At 37.7% G+C, this 14,816-nt stretch overlaps 1 protein-coding gene across 1 annotated transcript in view; it reads right to left on the minus strand.

The window, feature by feature from the left end:
- The window catches only part of RNF180 (ring finger protein 180), a 184,606-nt gene that overhangs the window by 35,955 nt on the left and 133,835 nt on the right, over positions 1–14,816 (minus strand). The window contains exon 5 of the mRNA XM_008588654.1: positions 2,485–2,610. Within this exon, the coding sequence (XP_008586876.1) occupies positions 2,485–2,610 (126 nt within the window). The remainder of the gene's footprint in view (positions 1–2,484; positions 2,611–14,816) is intronic.

Here is a 14,816-nt window from a genome sequence, read left to right on the forward strand (position 1 = left end):
TCTTTATCTGAGGCCTTGGGTAAAAGGCCTCCTTACAAGGGTGGGAGGAAAAAAACCTCCATGATACTTTTTCCCCACTCTAAGTCAGTACCAAGTATTTCCCCACTCCCAGCCTTCCCCCCCTTGTCACACTTCCTGGCCCCAAAGTCCACATTACTGATGGAGCTTTTTGTCTGGGGCTCCCTTAATGGTGAGGCAACCTCCATGACTGTGCTGCTCCACCTGGCTCTGGACAAGTGCACCATACCACGAGGGCAGTGGAACAGGGGAGAGTTAGCATCTCTTCTGGTTTTAGATTCTTGCTAACATTGCAGGAAGTGGTTAAGGCTTAACTCTTTCATTTTTGGCTTGCTGCTTTAATTGCCTGCTCTGGACACCTAACAGCTCAGCTCTTGTCCAGCTCAGCTGAGCTCCTGATAGTAATATATATTTTTAAGTTGGGTGATAAAAAATGCTACTTTGAACATCCTCCATAAGAATATATTTAAAAAATTATGTGAAATTCCTATGGGGAAGACAAATAAGATGAAATTACAAGGAGGCAACTATTTAAATGATAGTTTCAGTGCTACATTGGAATACAAAAAGGCAAAGGAAAGTGTAGGGTTATTGTAAAAGAAAGATGCTTCATTCTTTTAAAAATGAGTATAAGGTGAAGGGTAGGATACAAGGGAAGAATATATATATATATTTTTTGTCTTTTTTCGTGTCCGGCAACGGACCGCAACCCTCAGTGTCGTGCCCGTACCGGACCGGGACCGGCAACGGGATCGCAACCCTCCGTGCTGCGCCCGCCCCTCGCTCAGCCAGTGAGCGGGAACCGGTCTGTATGTGGGATCCGAACCCTCGGCGGGAATTTGAACAATTCAGGGATTAGGGGCACTGACCCCTGTGCAGTCAAAACTCTGCATATAACTACCCTCCCAAATCCCCCCTCCCCCAGATGGTGCCATGAGGGGGGGTAAATTACAAACTTTCTTTGACATGAAATTCTTTAAGTAAGACTGACTTTCTTATATTTAATTTCATTTTGGGCTAAATGTAATATATTTCAAACCTATTTAAATCAAATCTCTAGATAATAACATTTTACAGTTTCTAACCACTTCATAAAGTAGTATGTGCTTATATAATGTCCTTTAATTATTTTCTTCATTTAAACCATGATATAAAGTTATATTGGTCCTTAAACTACTTCTTTCAAACTTAAGAGATTTCATGTATCTATTTTTTGCCTCAACCGTACAGGTCCTGCTTCTATCTCCTTTTGGTTTGTGTCATTGTTATATTGATCTTGTTGCTGTTCTTATGTAGAAGTTCCTCCTGTTCCCTGAAGACCACAGTTCCTCATATCTGAACTTTTCCTACAAGGCCCCATAACATCATAAGTGGTAAATACTAAAACTGCACAGTAGTTCATGCTCTGATGAACATATTTTTATAGAAGATGAAATTATATTTTATGCCCATATTGTATATACAGTAACAAATTCTCAAACCTGAAAAAGGTATTTGAAATTGCCTTGCCCTTATTTTGATAATTCCTTATATCTATACAGTGCAATTAGTTATAAATGAGAATGTGCTTTCACATTAGCTCATTTGATCTTTACAACAACTGTACTAATTAGGTGGAACAGAAATAATTATCCCCATTTTATAGATCAGAAAATGGAAACAGAAGAGGATTCTATGACATCCCTGAAGTCATACAGATACGTAGACCTGAACCCAGAAGCTGGTATTTCCAGATCATGTACACCTCTGATCCATCCTCTACAGCAAGGTTCTGTCACTTTCTACTTGTCTTAAATAATAATAATAAAAGAATCTTTAAGAAGAGTATTAGTGCTTTTGTCAAATACAGTTTTTATCAGATCTGACACTTTTGAGATGCATTTTCATTATCTATTCACATGTTAAACATTATTGATGGCAAAGCAAAGTCAACTTAGTCATGGGTTTCTCTCATATTTGGTCTTACTGCATAGTCTTCATTTTCTTCACATGTAGGAAGATACTTCAAAAAGTTCATGGAAAAACAGACTTAAAAAATAATATGAATCTTTCCATGAACTTTTTTTTTTTTTTTATCCTTTTTGTGACCAGCCTCACCGCGCTCAGCCAGTGAGCGCATCGCACCGGCCATCCCTCTATAGGATCCGAGCCCGCAGCGGGAGCGCTGCCATGCTCCCAGTGCTGCACTCTCTCGAGTGCGCCACAGGCTCGGCCCTCCATGAACTTTTTGAAGTACACTTGTACACCCATAGCTTTCAGCAAAGAGATACTTAGCAAAATCCTTACTTAAAGTTAATTAATACAGAATATGTTTCTGTTAGCATTTCTTTTGTTTGTTTTTTATTTTATTTATTTATTTTTCCCACTAGCATTGTAGAAGTTCAAGCAAAAAAAAAAATGAGCTTTTAAAAAAAAGCTTGGACAAAGTTACCAGAATTTTTTTTTTTTTTGTATTAGTTTTCTTACCTCCAAAAAGATGAAATGCTTTTCTGCAGTTTGGTAGGGGCCATTTTGCAGAGCTGGATTTCTGAAAGCTTTGCTTTATTTTTAAATATTCTTTAGTAAAGAATGTTTTTGTGGCATTGTTCAGTTCTACAATAAAGGAAAAGAAAATAGTATTTTTAAACATTAATTTGAGTAAAATGCCAAGAACATGACAAATGTTTGCTGCAGGGTTATGATAAGTTCAGATCTCTTTCAGTCAATGAAGACAAAGGTAGATTCAACTTTTTTCTTAACTCAAGCAAACACAACTCCCCCAAATACATATCTGATGCAACTTTGATATGCCTACATATAGAACATAATAGTTACTGAGTAGCTCCTATGTCAGGTACTACACCGGCTATGGAGAATACAACAATAAATAAAACATAGTCCCTGCCCTCAAGAAGACTGCAGACTAAAAGATGGAAATAAACAGGTGGACAAAAAAGGGGGAATAATGTGTTACACGTGTAGCAACAGACTAGCTAGAGTGCAGTCAGGGCTAAGGAGTGATGGTGAAAAAAGAAAACCCTCTTAGAACTTTTTTACTTCATAATCTATTTCATTTTGTATGTGATAGATTGAGCATTTACTGAATCTCGTGTTGCATATTTAAGAAAGTTTAAAACTGTAAAAATAAATTATCAACCTTTCAGCCTGCTAATGAGTTAAAAAGGAAATACTCATTTGAAGTACACACAGACCAATTAGAGAACACACATGATGATATTCATGTTTAGAGGTGGAGAGTCTAAATATATATGAGCCATGGAAAGCAAGCCTGATCTGAATCAAACTGTTTAATGGAAAGTTGTTCATAGGCCAGTGCAGAGTTGGTTATTAACCTTAGAAGTAAGCTAGCCTTTCCATCAATCATCCCCTTCTAATTTCATCTCACAGTTATCACCTGTAGCATTTCCTCAATTTCTAGCCTACTTCTGCCTTTGAGCTTCAGCTCAAGCCAGTTACCCTAAATTTTCTCTGTATTTCCTAATCACTGCCTTAATATATATGAGCCATGGAAAGCAAGCCTGATCTGAATCAAACCGTTTAATGGAAAGTTGTTCATAGGCCAGTGCAGAGTTGGTTATTAACCTGAGAAGTAAGCTAGCCTTTCCATCAATCATCCCCTTCTAATTTCATCTCACAGTTATCACCTGTAGCATTTCCTCAATTTCTAGCTTACTTCAGGCTTTGAGCTTCAGCTCAAGCCAGTTACCCTAAATTTTCTCTGTATTTCCTAATCACTGCCTTAGATTGATTTTTACCTAAGAAATTCAAAGGGAAAACTGATTCACAAAGTTTACATTTAACAACAAAAGGAACAATGTAAAAAATAGACTACTTTAGGCAAGTGAGGTTATGTATTAAACCTGCAACTCCCAACTCTGTTCCCAATTCCACACCTATGACTAGTAATTCAAGCATACAAGTTAAACAAAAGGTATTTTCATAGTCTGTATACTTATGAGGTATGCTATGGTTGCTATAGCAAGCCATTGTTATCCTTTATATGCTTAATAGTTAAATCGTTTCAGGCTGGATATTCTCACACTGGTTTCTGCAGCAACGCACAGCTATTTAAGTCCACTTAGCCCACTGCCCATGAATAGCCCATTAGTACAAGATGATCGTGGCACTATCAACCTGGTTAAAAGGGCTCATCAGTGCCATTCATACTGATGAAGAGAATGGAAAAAGTTATCAAATGACTTGTAACACATTCATTTACAGTGACAATAGTCTTCTTGCAAAACTTATCCTTAAGAACTGATGACAGTAATTCACGATATTTTCTGAGAAATTAAAAATCCTGTGAGATGAGTGGTATTGTTCTAACCTATGAACTCTTGGGCAAATTCATCACAACTTTCTAAATGCGCTTATACATGAGACCAGCGTGGGTCAGTGAAGATATCACGTGGGGAGATAACACAAACCAAGGTGAAGAGTTTGCAACTCAAGAATTCTTATTATTCCTCCTCTTTCCCTTCCTTTTCCCTCCCTCTCTCCTCCTCCTCCTTCTTGAAAGTTTGTAGCCATGTTTTGAAATGTTGATGCAATAAATAGAGAATACCATGCACTACACTCTCCTAGACTGAAAACTTATTTGAAAATGTAATTGAATTCTAGTACAACAGATTAAAAAGACCGTGTAGCAATCATTCAATACCTGAAGTTTTGATAAATGGCCACAAACTTTTTATAGGAAGTGGATGTAAGAAGTAAAAGCAATAATGATGACTGTGATATTTTGTTTCCTGGCTTCAAGGAACTTATTACACAATGTGCTTCTAAACTATTTAATAAACCCACATACTAATGCACCGAAGCAGAAAAGGGTCAGGAAGTATCTTTATAACACCTAAGAAAATTATGATCAGAGAAATTATTTAATTAAAATTTACCAGATGAGATGGGAATTGTGTCTACAGCATATTGTTGATCATATACTCCTGTATGTCCATAACATAATCTTAAGAGACTGACAATTTTGGATGATTTGATTTACTATACTTGATCTGAGAGACCTTTGGAAAAGAGAGGATCCTGAAGCCCTTGTTCCTCCATTGCTGGGGCAAATAAAAACTGGGTTCTAATGCTTCTTAATTTGGGACATTCCATAAGTCACTGAACTTCTCTTTGTCCCCACTTTCTGCCACATCTCTTGCAAACATTTATTTTGCGCCTGCTATGCGCCTGACACTTTGCTGATCTAGCTAGGAATGCAGAGACAAATGAAACATAATTCCTGTCTACAGGGCAGTGTACTAGATAGGTGTTTCCAAAATGCCTGGCTATGCATCAAAATCATGTAGGGTACTTGTTAAAAAGACAGACATAGATTCTAGGACTTCATCTAGACATACTGAAGTAGAATCTCTGTGTAGGTGACCTAGGATTCTGCACTTTCTAACATGCTTATTGGGTGATTCTGATACACCTCTAGATTTGATTAACATTGGACTAAATGATCTTAAATCCTCTTCTGTTCTAAAATTACTTAAATTTATTTAAGTATGTTAAGCCTTATCTCACTCCACTATAAAACTGTACTGACCTTCTCCAAGGATGTTGTTCTTTCTATAGCTCTATCTGTGTTGCCCCATTCTAGTGGCATCTGAGCTTGAAAATGCAGAATTTGGCAACAAATAGAATATTCAAATTATTTTCCTAAAATTACCTGGAAAAAACAGTAAGAAAAATCTCAAGGCAGACCAAGATGTAGGGCTTTGAGAAAAAGGTGATGAAAACCTCTTTTATCTTCTTCTCAGCCAAAGCTACCTATTGGGGGTAGATGCTTCTTATTACAATACTAGTATAATCTATTGAATGTAATCAGTATTTAGTATTGTTGAATATTCTAGAAAAAAGACAAAAAACTGAATATCTTGGAAATATCTAGTCAATTCAGATGATACATTTAGGTTTTTAAAAATTTTTTAATTTTTTATTAAAACATAATTGATTGCACAGATTTGTGGGGTAAAGCATTGAATATCAATCCCTGTGTGCAATATGTGATGCTCAAATCAGGATAATTACTATATTTATCATTACACAAAATGATAAACAAAGTTTTTGGCTCTTTACCAATTTCATTTAGTTAAACGTGGTGGCAGTAGCAGTGAAAACAGCAGCATCTTTGTGTAAGGCTATCATCAAAAAAGTACATGATTGTTAAGATAAAGGAATTCTAATCTTGATCTAGCTGAGGGGAGGAGCCAATCACCAACTACATAAAATCACAATTCACATTATTACAGGGTGTATTACCATGACTTTTCATGATATCGTATCACAAACAATAAAAACAGACAACCACATGTATATTAGGATAATTTTGAACTACAGAATGCACTAGTATGGTGGCACAACTTTGATTTCAGCCTTATGCTTAAATGTTGGTAACTTATTTAAATGATTAATTATAATTAAGCAAATATTTGTTAAGAATAGTTTCAAGCATTCTGCTGAGTGCAGGAGTTAAAGCTGTATAACAGGCATAATACCTGTATTAATCCTATCTATTAAAAAGGTAATACTAAAATTATGAGGTAAGTGCTCTGATAGGGTCAGTCCAGGGTGGCTTAGAGTCTTACTTAGCAGGGGGAGATGATAAGAGTATTACTATAAATATAAGGCACAGTCATTTAGGTGGCCCCACTGGAATTATGTTCTAATTTAAAAGGCTAGGAGATGTTTGTCCAGCCGCCACATCATTCAGATTATTAAAGACCTTGTTTACCTATTTAAAATTATTTCTCATTATTCTAAAAGCTCCCCCCACCAATTCCCTTCTCAGTTGTATGTTGTTTGATACATATTTCATTTTTTCTGGAGATGCAAAGTGCACAGAATGATCTGACCAAAAGGAAATTTGTAATATGCTGTAATCATAACAACAACAATAATAAAAAGATTACTTTTCCAGGAGTTTTGAATTGTACACTTAGGATGGGTCCTGACATGGAGTGCAGATCCAACTCTCCTAAGTTTTAGTAGGTGTTGTGTATACTTGTTCACAGGCATTATTTGGTTTTAGGAGATTAATGTACAATAAGGGGCATTTGTATAGAACAGAAGTCCCAGTCAGTGGCATTTGTGTAAAAAGGGAGACCTCTAACAAAATAATCTTTACCAGCTGATGATAAAATCCTTGTTTCTAACATATCTTTGGGTTTAATAATATTTTGTGAGATGATCTTTAGAACTTTTAGATTAGTCTCATCTCACTCTTATCCCTTAATATGTTGATTTTACTATTTTTCAAAGGTATATAATCTAAATTTTTTTCATTGTGTTGTTGAACAGTAGCAAGAGTAAGGTTGGATTACAATGCTGTGTCAAGGACATTTGAATCACTCCCTTACATAGGAATGGAGAAGGGTTAATATAGTGAGAAGATGAATATGACTTGCTGTATATCAAGGAAAATCCACAAACTGTCTTAACAGGGCAATGCTTACTTTGCACCTTTGCAAGAAGGGCAAGAAAGTCCCACTTGCAAGGGACCCTAACAGTCCTTCTGGCAAAATTCATTTTGTATCCATGTGAGGCACCCAGAAATGTTTATAAGGCGAACAAACAAGTTAGAGAAAAATTTGGGTCTGCTATCCCAGCTGTTCCAATTATTGAAAAATTACCAGTTCGAGTCACAGAAATACATAATGTAAAATAGAACTGTTTAAATAACAGAGCCAGCTCTTGAGATCTGGGAGGTTCTCATGATGTGGTAGCTATAAGGTCTACAAATAACTGCATGCTCTATGGGATTTAGGGCCTAAAGACTTTGTATGCTGGGAAAGGAGAGGTCAAACAGGAATATCTCACCCAATACTGATGAGTACTTACTGATATATACTCTGACAGCAAATTTGAATCTGATTTTCATACCTTTTCCTAGTGAACTGTTCAATGTTAAAATCTTGTTTGGGAAGTCCCATTCTCTAGCTAAATATGCAGCCCGATGACAGAGGCATATACAACAGGGACCCCAAAAAAGCATACAAAAATCATTTATTGGCTTGGTGGTCATTGCTGGGCTGGATGTGGATGTTGGGGGGCATGGCTGAGGTCTCTGGACTCCCCCTGCCCTGGCTCAGGAACCTGGGGCCCTTCTGGCAGTGGCTTGGTGGTTGTTGCTGGGCTGGATGCAGATGTCAGGGGGCCATAGCTGAGGATCTCCACCCATCTACCCAGGTTCAGGAGCTCAGGGTGCATCCGGCAGTGGCCCAGTACTTGTCACTGGGCTGGATGTGTACATTGGGGGTCGGGGGGGAGGGTGTGGCTGAGGCCCTCAGCCATCCCCCCACCCCAGCTTGGGAGCCTGGGGGCTTTCCAGCTCTTCTAGGTTTTATATGCATTCTTTGGTGGTGTTAGACCTTTACTGGTTAATATCAGAACTTTGTCTCTGATTTGTGGGTGTTTTGTTTTTTGTCTCAGTTCTGTGTTGCATTATTCACTATTCCCACCACTTAAACTCTGCACTGGAACTAATTTGTTGTCTTTTGCTTACTTCTAAAAAGTGGGAACTTTCTGTGGGAACCAGCACTTGAGCACTGTGTCTGGGCTAAATTGCTGCTTTGCTGCTGATTCTCTGGGGAAGGCTTTTTGTGTAGCTCAGGTTTTAATTGTTGACCTTTTAAGCTCTTCTGGGTCTTGTGAGGTCCAGTACACCTGGGTTGTGTGGAAACTCTGGTCTGCGCCTGAGTCTTTTCAGCAAACTGTACCTTCTGCAGTTCTATATTCCTGACCAGTCTCCACTGAGTTGTCCTGTGCTGACTGGAGTACAGATCGGCTGTCCATGCTGTGCCCCAGTGTTCCCAGGGTGGGCCAGTCTCCCCTACCACCTACACTCCAAACACTTTCCACGAGATGGGCCATGTGCCGGTCCCTTGCAATGATTCACTGGCCTCTGAGTGGATCTTTTATTCAGTTATCTGTGGCTCCTTGCTCCTATGTGGGTCCATGGGAACCGTTAGTGGTCTTGCTGGCCTGGGGGCCACTAAGGCCCTCTTCTCCCCTGCTGCCTCCAAGCAACTTCATATGAAAGGCACAGAAGCAGCTTTTACCAGTTCTTGATCCCTGTGCTTACCAGGGCCAGCCTTGAAGTGGGTGGGGCTCAAAATGGTCAGAGTGGTCCTTTCTTTCATCATGGCTTCTCCTGCCTTCATGAACTCCATAGGTCTCTCCTCCTCTTCATACCTCTAGCAGCCTCAGCTTGGCTGTCATTGCTTTTTAATAGTTGTAAATTGGTTGATTGTGGGAGAGAGTGATGCTAGGTACCATCTACTCCACCACCTTGGTCAGAAGTTGTCTTTTATTGTTGAGTTGTAAAAGTTCTTTATATATTCTGGATATTATATCCTAATCACACATATGATTTACACATATTTTCTTTCATTCAAAGTTTCCAACTTTGGTTGAGTCTAATTTATCCATTTCTTTCTTTGGTTGTTTGTGCTTTAGGTGTTAAATCTAAGAAAACATTGCTTAATCCACAAAATCCAGCAAATCCGTTGTTGGACCCTAACACTTCTTCTGGCAAAACTCATTTTGTACCCATATGAGGAACACAGAAATGTTTATAAGGTGAACAACACAAACTAAAGAAAAATTTGGGTCTGCTGTTCCAGCAGAGTTACTGCTATGGCCATGGCAGCTGCAAATATGGCTCATCATCACAGTAGCTGCCAGAGCCACTGTGCAGGTGGCCTGCCAGCCACTCAACCACACTGACACAAGGAGAGTTACCAGTAGAGACTGGAAAAAGAGGAAGTCTCTATCCTCGTAGCCCACTCTAGAGTAATAGAAGAATCTGCCCTACCAGAAGACTCTTAGACATCAACATAGACATTCTGTAAATATGAATATCCAATAAAATATGACACCACCGAAAGAATACAGTAATTCTCAAATACCAGACCATATAAGAACAGGAAGCCCTTGAAATGACTGAAGTGGAATTCCGAGGAACAATCCAGGAAACTCAGTGAGATATGAGAAGGCTCAATTAGACAACATAATGAAACAAGAAAAAGAAAATTCAGGATATGAAGAAGGAAATTCACAAAGAGATTAATATCTTAAAAAAGAGTGTAACATAACTCATGGAACTGAAATATTCATTCAATGAAATAAAAAAGACAACCGGGATTTAAGCAACAGGCTAGAACAAGCAGAAGGAGGAACTTCTAATCTCAAAGACAGTCTTTTTGATATAACCCAAGTGAACATTAAAAAAAGAGAAAGAAAAAAAGAATTTTTAAAAAATGAAGAAAATCTAAGAGAACTAGCAGATAACCTTAAGTGCACAAATGGGTATACCAGAAGGGGAGGAGAAAGGAAAAGGCATGGAAAACCTATCCAATGAAATAATAACAGAAAAGTTCCCAGGTATAGGGAGAGATATGGACCTTCAGATCTAGTAGGCTCAGAGATCACCAAACAGGTTCAATCCAGAAAGATCCTTTCTGAGACACATTATAGTGAAATAGGCAAACCACAATGACAAAGAGAGAATCCTAAAAGCAGGAAGAGAAAAGCATCACATCACCTATAACAGAGCCCCTATTGGACTAACAGCAGACTTCTCTAAGGAAAATCTACAGGTGAGAAGAAAATGGGATGATATATTCAATATACTGAAAGAAAAAACCCGCCAGCCAAGAATACTATACCCTGCAAGGATATCCTTCAGAAATGAGGGAGAAATAGTGTATTTTCTAGACAAAAACTGCAGAAGTTCACCACCACATGACCAGCCCTATAAGAAATCTTCAAGGCAGTCCTTCATCTGGAATTTGAAAAATGATAATCACTACCATGAATACACAAGAAAGAACAAAACCCAGTGGTAGAACAAAAATGCAAACAAGAAACGGAAAGAAACTAAATAAAACTACCTTAAAAAACCAACAAATATCAAAGACAAACAATAAAAGGGAAAGAAAGGAACAAAAAATATTTAACATATACAAATGAAAATTGACAAAGTGCCAGGAGTAAGACAATACCTTTCAATAACAACTCTAAATGAAAATTGATTAAATTCCCCACTCAAAAGACACAGACTGACTGACTGGATTAAAAAGCTACACCCAACTATGTGCTATCTTCAAAAGACTCACCTCACCTGTAAAGACACACGCAGACTGATAGTGAAGGGATGGAAAAAGATATACCATGCAAATAGAAATTAAAAATGAGTATCTATTGTTATATCAGATAAAATAGAATTAACCATGAAAAGAAAGGACACTATATAATGATAAAGGGATCTATCCAACAAGAAGACATAACAATTATATATACATAGCACCTAAAAATGAGGCACCCAGATATATAAAGCAAACACTATTAGGCCTAAAGAAACCTTTAGAGTGACTGTTGTGAATGAACTTACTTTCCTGATTTCTCTTTCTGGTAGTTCATTATTGGAGAATATAAAAGCAACTAATTTTGGGGTGTTGATTTTATTTATTTATTTTGTTTGTTTGTTTTTTCCTTTTTGTCTTTTTTTGTGACCGGCAACGGATCGCAACCCTCAGTGTCGCCCCCGTACCGGACTGGGACCGGCAACGGGATCACAACCCTTGGTGTTGCACCCGCACCTCGCTCAGCCAGTGAGTGGCCGGTCTGTATGTGGGATCCGAACCCTCGGCGGGAGCGTCGCCACGCTCCCAAGTGGCGTACTGTAGCAGTGCGCCACCGGGCCAGCCCGGGGTATTGATTTTATATACAGTAACATTACTGAAATTATTAATCAGCTCTAAGAGTTTTTTGGTAGAGTCTTTAGGTTTTTCTTTATATAGGATCACCTCATCTGCAAACATGTACAGTTTGATTTCCTCTTGTCCAATCTGGATGCCCTTTATTTCTTTCTCTTGCTTAATTGCTGTAGCTGGAACATCCAGTACTATGCTAAATAGGAGTGGTAAGAATGGGCATCCTTGTCTTGTTCCTCTTCTTAACAAAAACCCTTTAGTTTTTCCCCATTTAGGATGATATTGGCAGTGGGCTTGTCATAAATGTCTTTTATTGTGTTGAGTTACTTTCCATCTCACACCAGTTAGACTGGGAAGTATCAAAATGATAGACAATAACAAATGCTGGTAAGGAGGTGGAGAAAGGGGAACACTCCTACACTGTTGGTGAGACTGTAAACTAGTGCAGTGATTGTGAAAAACAGTATGGAGGTTTCTCAAACAACTACAGATAGAACTGCCATATGACCCAGCAATCCAGCTGCTTGGGTGTATACCCAAAGGAATGGAAGTCATTATGTTGAAGGGATACCTGCATTTCCATGTTTATCACAGCTCTATGTACAATAGCTAGAAGTTGGAACCAACCTAAATGCCCATTGATGAATGATGGATAAGGAAAATGTGGTGTATACACACAAAGGAATACTACTCAGCAACATGGATGAACTTAGAGAAAATTATGTTAAGTGAAATAAGCCAGGTACAGAAAGAGAAATATGTCATATCCTCACTCATAAGTTGGAACTGAAAAAAAAAAAAGAAAAACTAAGTAAGAAAGGTACAACAATTGCAATAATTTCTGGAACTTTCAAAAGGAGAGAATGGAACTGAGGCCACCAAAGGTGCGAAAGGGGGAGGGGATGTTAGGTAGAACTTGGTAAAGGACCACAAAAAATGCTTATATTGTGTAATGATAAAAAAAACCATATTTTTCAATTAAAAATGAATTAAAAAACAAAATAAAATGCCTATTATCCCCAAATTAACCTATAAGTTTAATTAACTTGTGAGTTATTATAATATGTGCTAGAATAATTATAAGAGCAAATTAATGGTATAGGACAAGAGAGAATGGTGAATAAAAAAATAGTTGTCAAGAAACACACATTTTGATAATTATTATTATCATTGCTTTTTTAAAGGAAGACAATTCAATCAGCAGAAGAAAAATGGATTGGTTAACCAATGTCGCTGGAATACATGCCTAAGGAATGGAAAAAAGATATAGTACTTTGTTCTTAACCAAACCATGCACCACAATATATGGATTGGATTAAATGTGGGTAAATGAGGGTAAAATGAAACCTAAAATAAACATAGATAAAGTGAATGTTTATATAATTTGTAGTAGGTAAAGCCTTTTAATACCTAACTTTGAGATTAGAAATAATAAAGGCAAAGGTCACCACATGAGACTACATAAAAATACAGTTCTGCACATTCATGAAATACCATACACAAAATTAAAGTACAAATGACAAAAAGTGAAAATTATTCGTCTTATATGACAGAAGTTGACATCAAATATAAAAATATCCTCATAGTTAGGGATTTAAAAAGGAAAATTACAATAGCCAAGACTGTAGCTTTCATAATATTGCTGCTTACAATAATTTTGGAGCATAATTTTGCAACACATGCATACCCTTAAAAATATGTAGTCTTTACCATTTCTACTTCTGGAAATTTATCCCTAGAAAATACTCTGAGATGTGTTCAAATATTTATCCTCATATATCGATCAATAAATAAGTTATAAATAATAAACTAAATGTTCCAAAAGAGTAGATTGGCTAAGTAGAGCATGAAATCACCATAAGAACTTTAAGTTAAACAAACAAAGCAGGTTGAAGACCATACGTACAATATAATCTGATTTTATTTTTCTTGTAAAAACAACAAAAAAGATTAAGTCTGTATACAAAATATTCTGGAAGGATATTCACTAAAGTTGTCTTTAAATGTTAGGAATATGGGTGATTTGGAGCTTGTAATTTTACTTATTTGTATTTTCTGATTTCCCTATAATGAAACCGTGTTATTCACATATTTTTAAAAGTTAATTTTATAAGAATACTGGACCATAGGGGCCGGCCCGGTGGCGCACTGCTACAGTGCGCCGCTTGGGAGTGTGGCGGCATTCCCATTATTATTATCAGCCTCTAAATGATAGTGCATAACTAATTATAATCTTCACTGGAAGAGACTATAAGTATTCCCAGTATGATTTATTTTAGAAGCACTGATTTTGAAAACAAAGAAAAATGTGAAATTGTTTTGATAAATGAACCAAGAAAGGCTTGAGTCATTACTGTTCTAAGACCTAAAGTAAATAAATGTCATAATCCCTACCAGTGTTAAACGAGAGCATGGAAGGCAGGGACAGCATGTCTAAACACTATGTACCCTGCCTTGATGCTTCCTATGAAAACGAGATTTTACTAAATGCTTTCTTGCATAGCTGGCAAGAGATAACATTGAGAAAGAGATGTCATTGGTACTCCTCTCTTTGTTCACCCCAAAGAACCCAGCAGGGGCTCTAGTATAAGAAAAGAGCCCCTTTCTCCCACCTCAAAGTTCCAGCCATAGGCCAGAGAAGAGGAACTCCCAGTAAGCTTCTGCCCTCTCATGGAAGTGCCTCCTTTCCTCTCTCCACCCCTTACTTGTTCTTCTCCACGAAAGGAGGAATAACTGAACCACCTGGTGAAAATGATGACAGTCTGGTGTCACAACTGGTACAGTCACTATGCTTGGTGTGTCCTCCTGTCTCCACATCTGCCTGAGGTCAGTGCAGTGATTTGGGGCTGCAGTCTACATGCACTTCTCATATGAGAGAGACACCTCTTTACTTTCTCTTCGTTGTTTGATTACTGAGCCTATAAGGCAGGTTTGCAAACCTTCATGCAGCTTGTTGGGTGAGGGTACTCAAAGTGTACTTTAATAATCTGCTTCTCCCATGCAGATGGGTCCTTGGATTTCTTTCAGGGAAGAAAAATACGTGTGTATATTCTCTTCATTTTACTATTAATGAAGTACACA

This window comes from Galeopterus variegatus, unplaced genomic scaffold, assembly GCF_000696425.1.
Source record: "Galeopterus variegatus unplaced genomic scaffold, G_variegatus-3.0.2 Scaffold131, whole genome shotgun sequence".
NCBI classification, from domain to species: domain Eukaryota; kingdom Metazoa; phylum Chordata; class Mammalia; order Dermoptera; family Cynocephalidae; genus Galeopterus; species Galeopterus variegatus.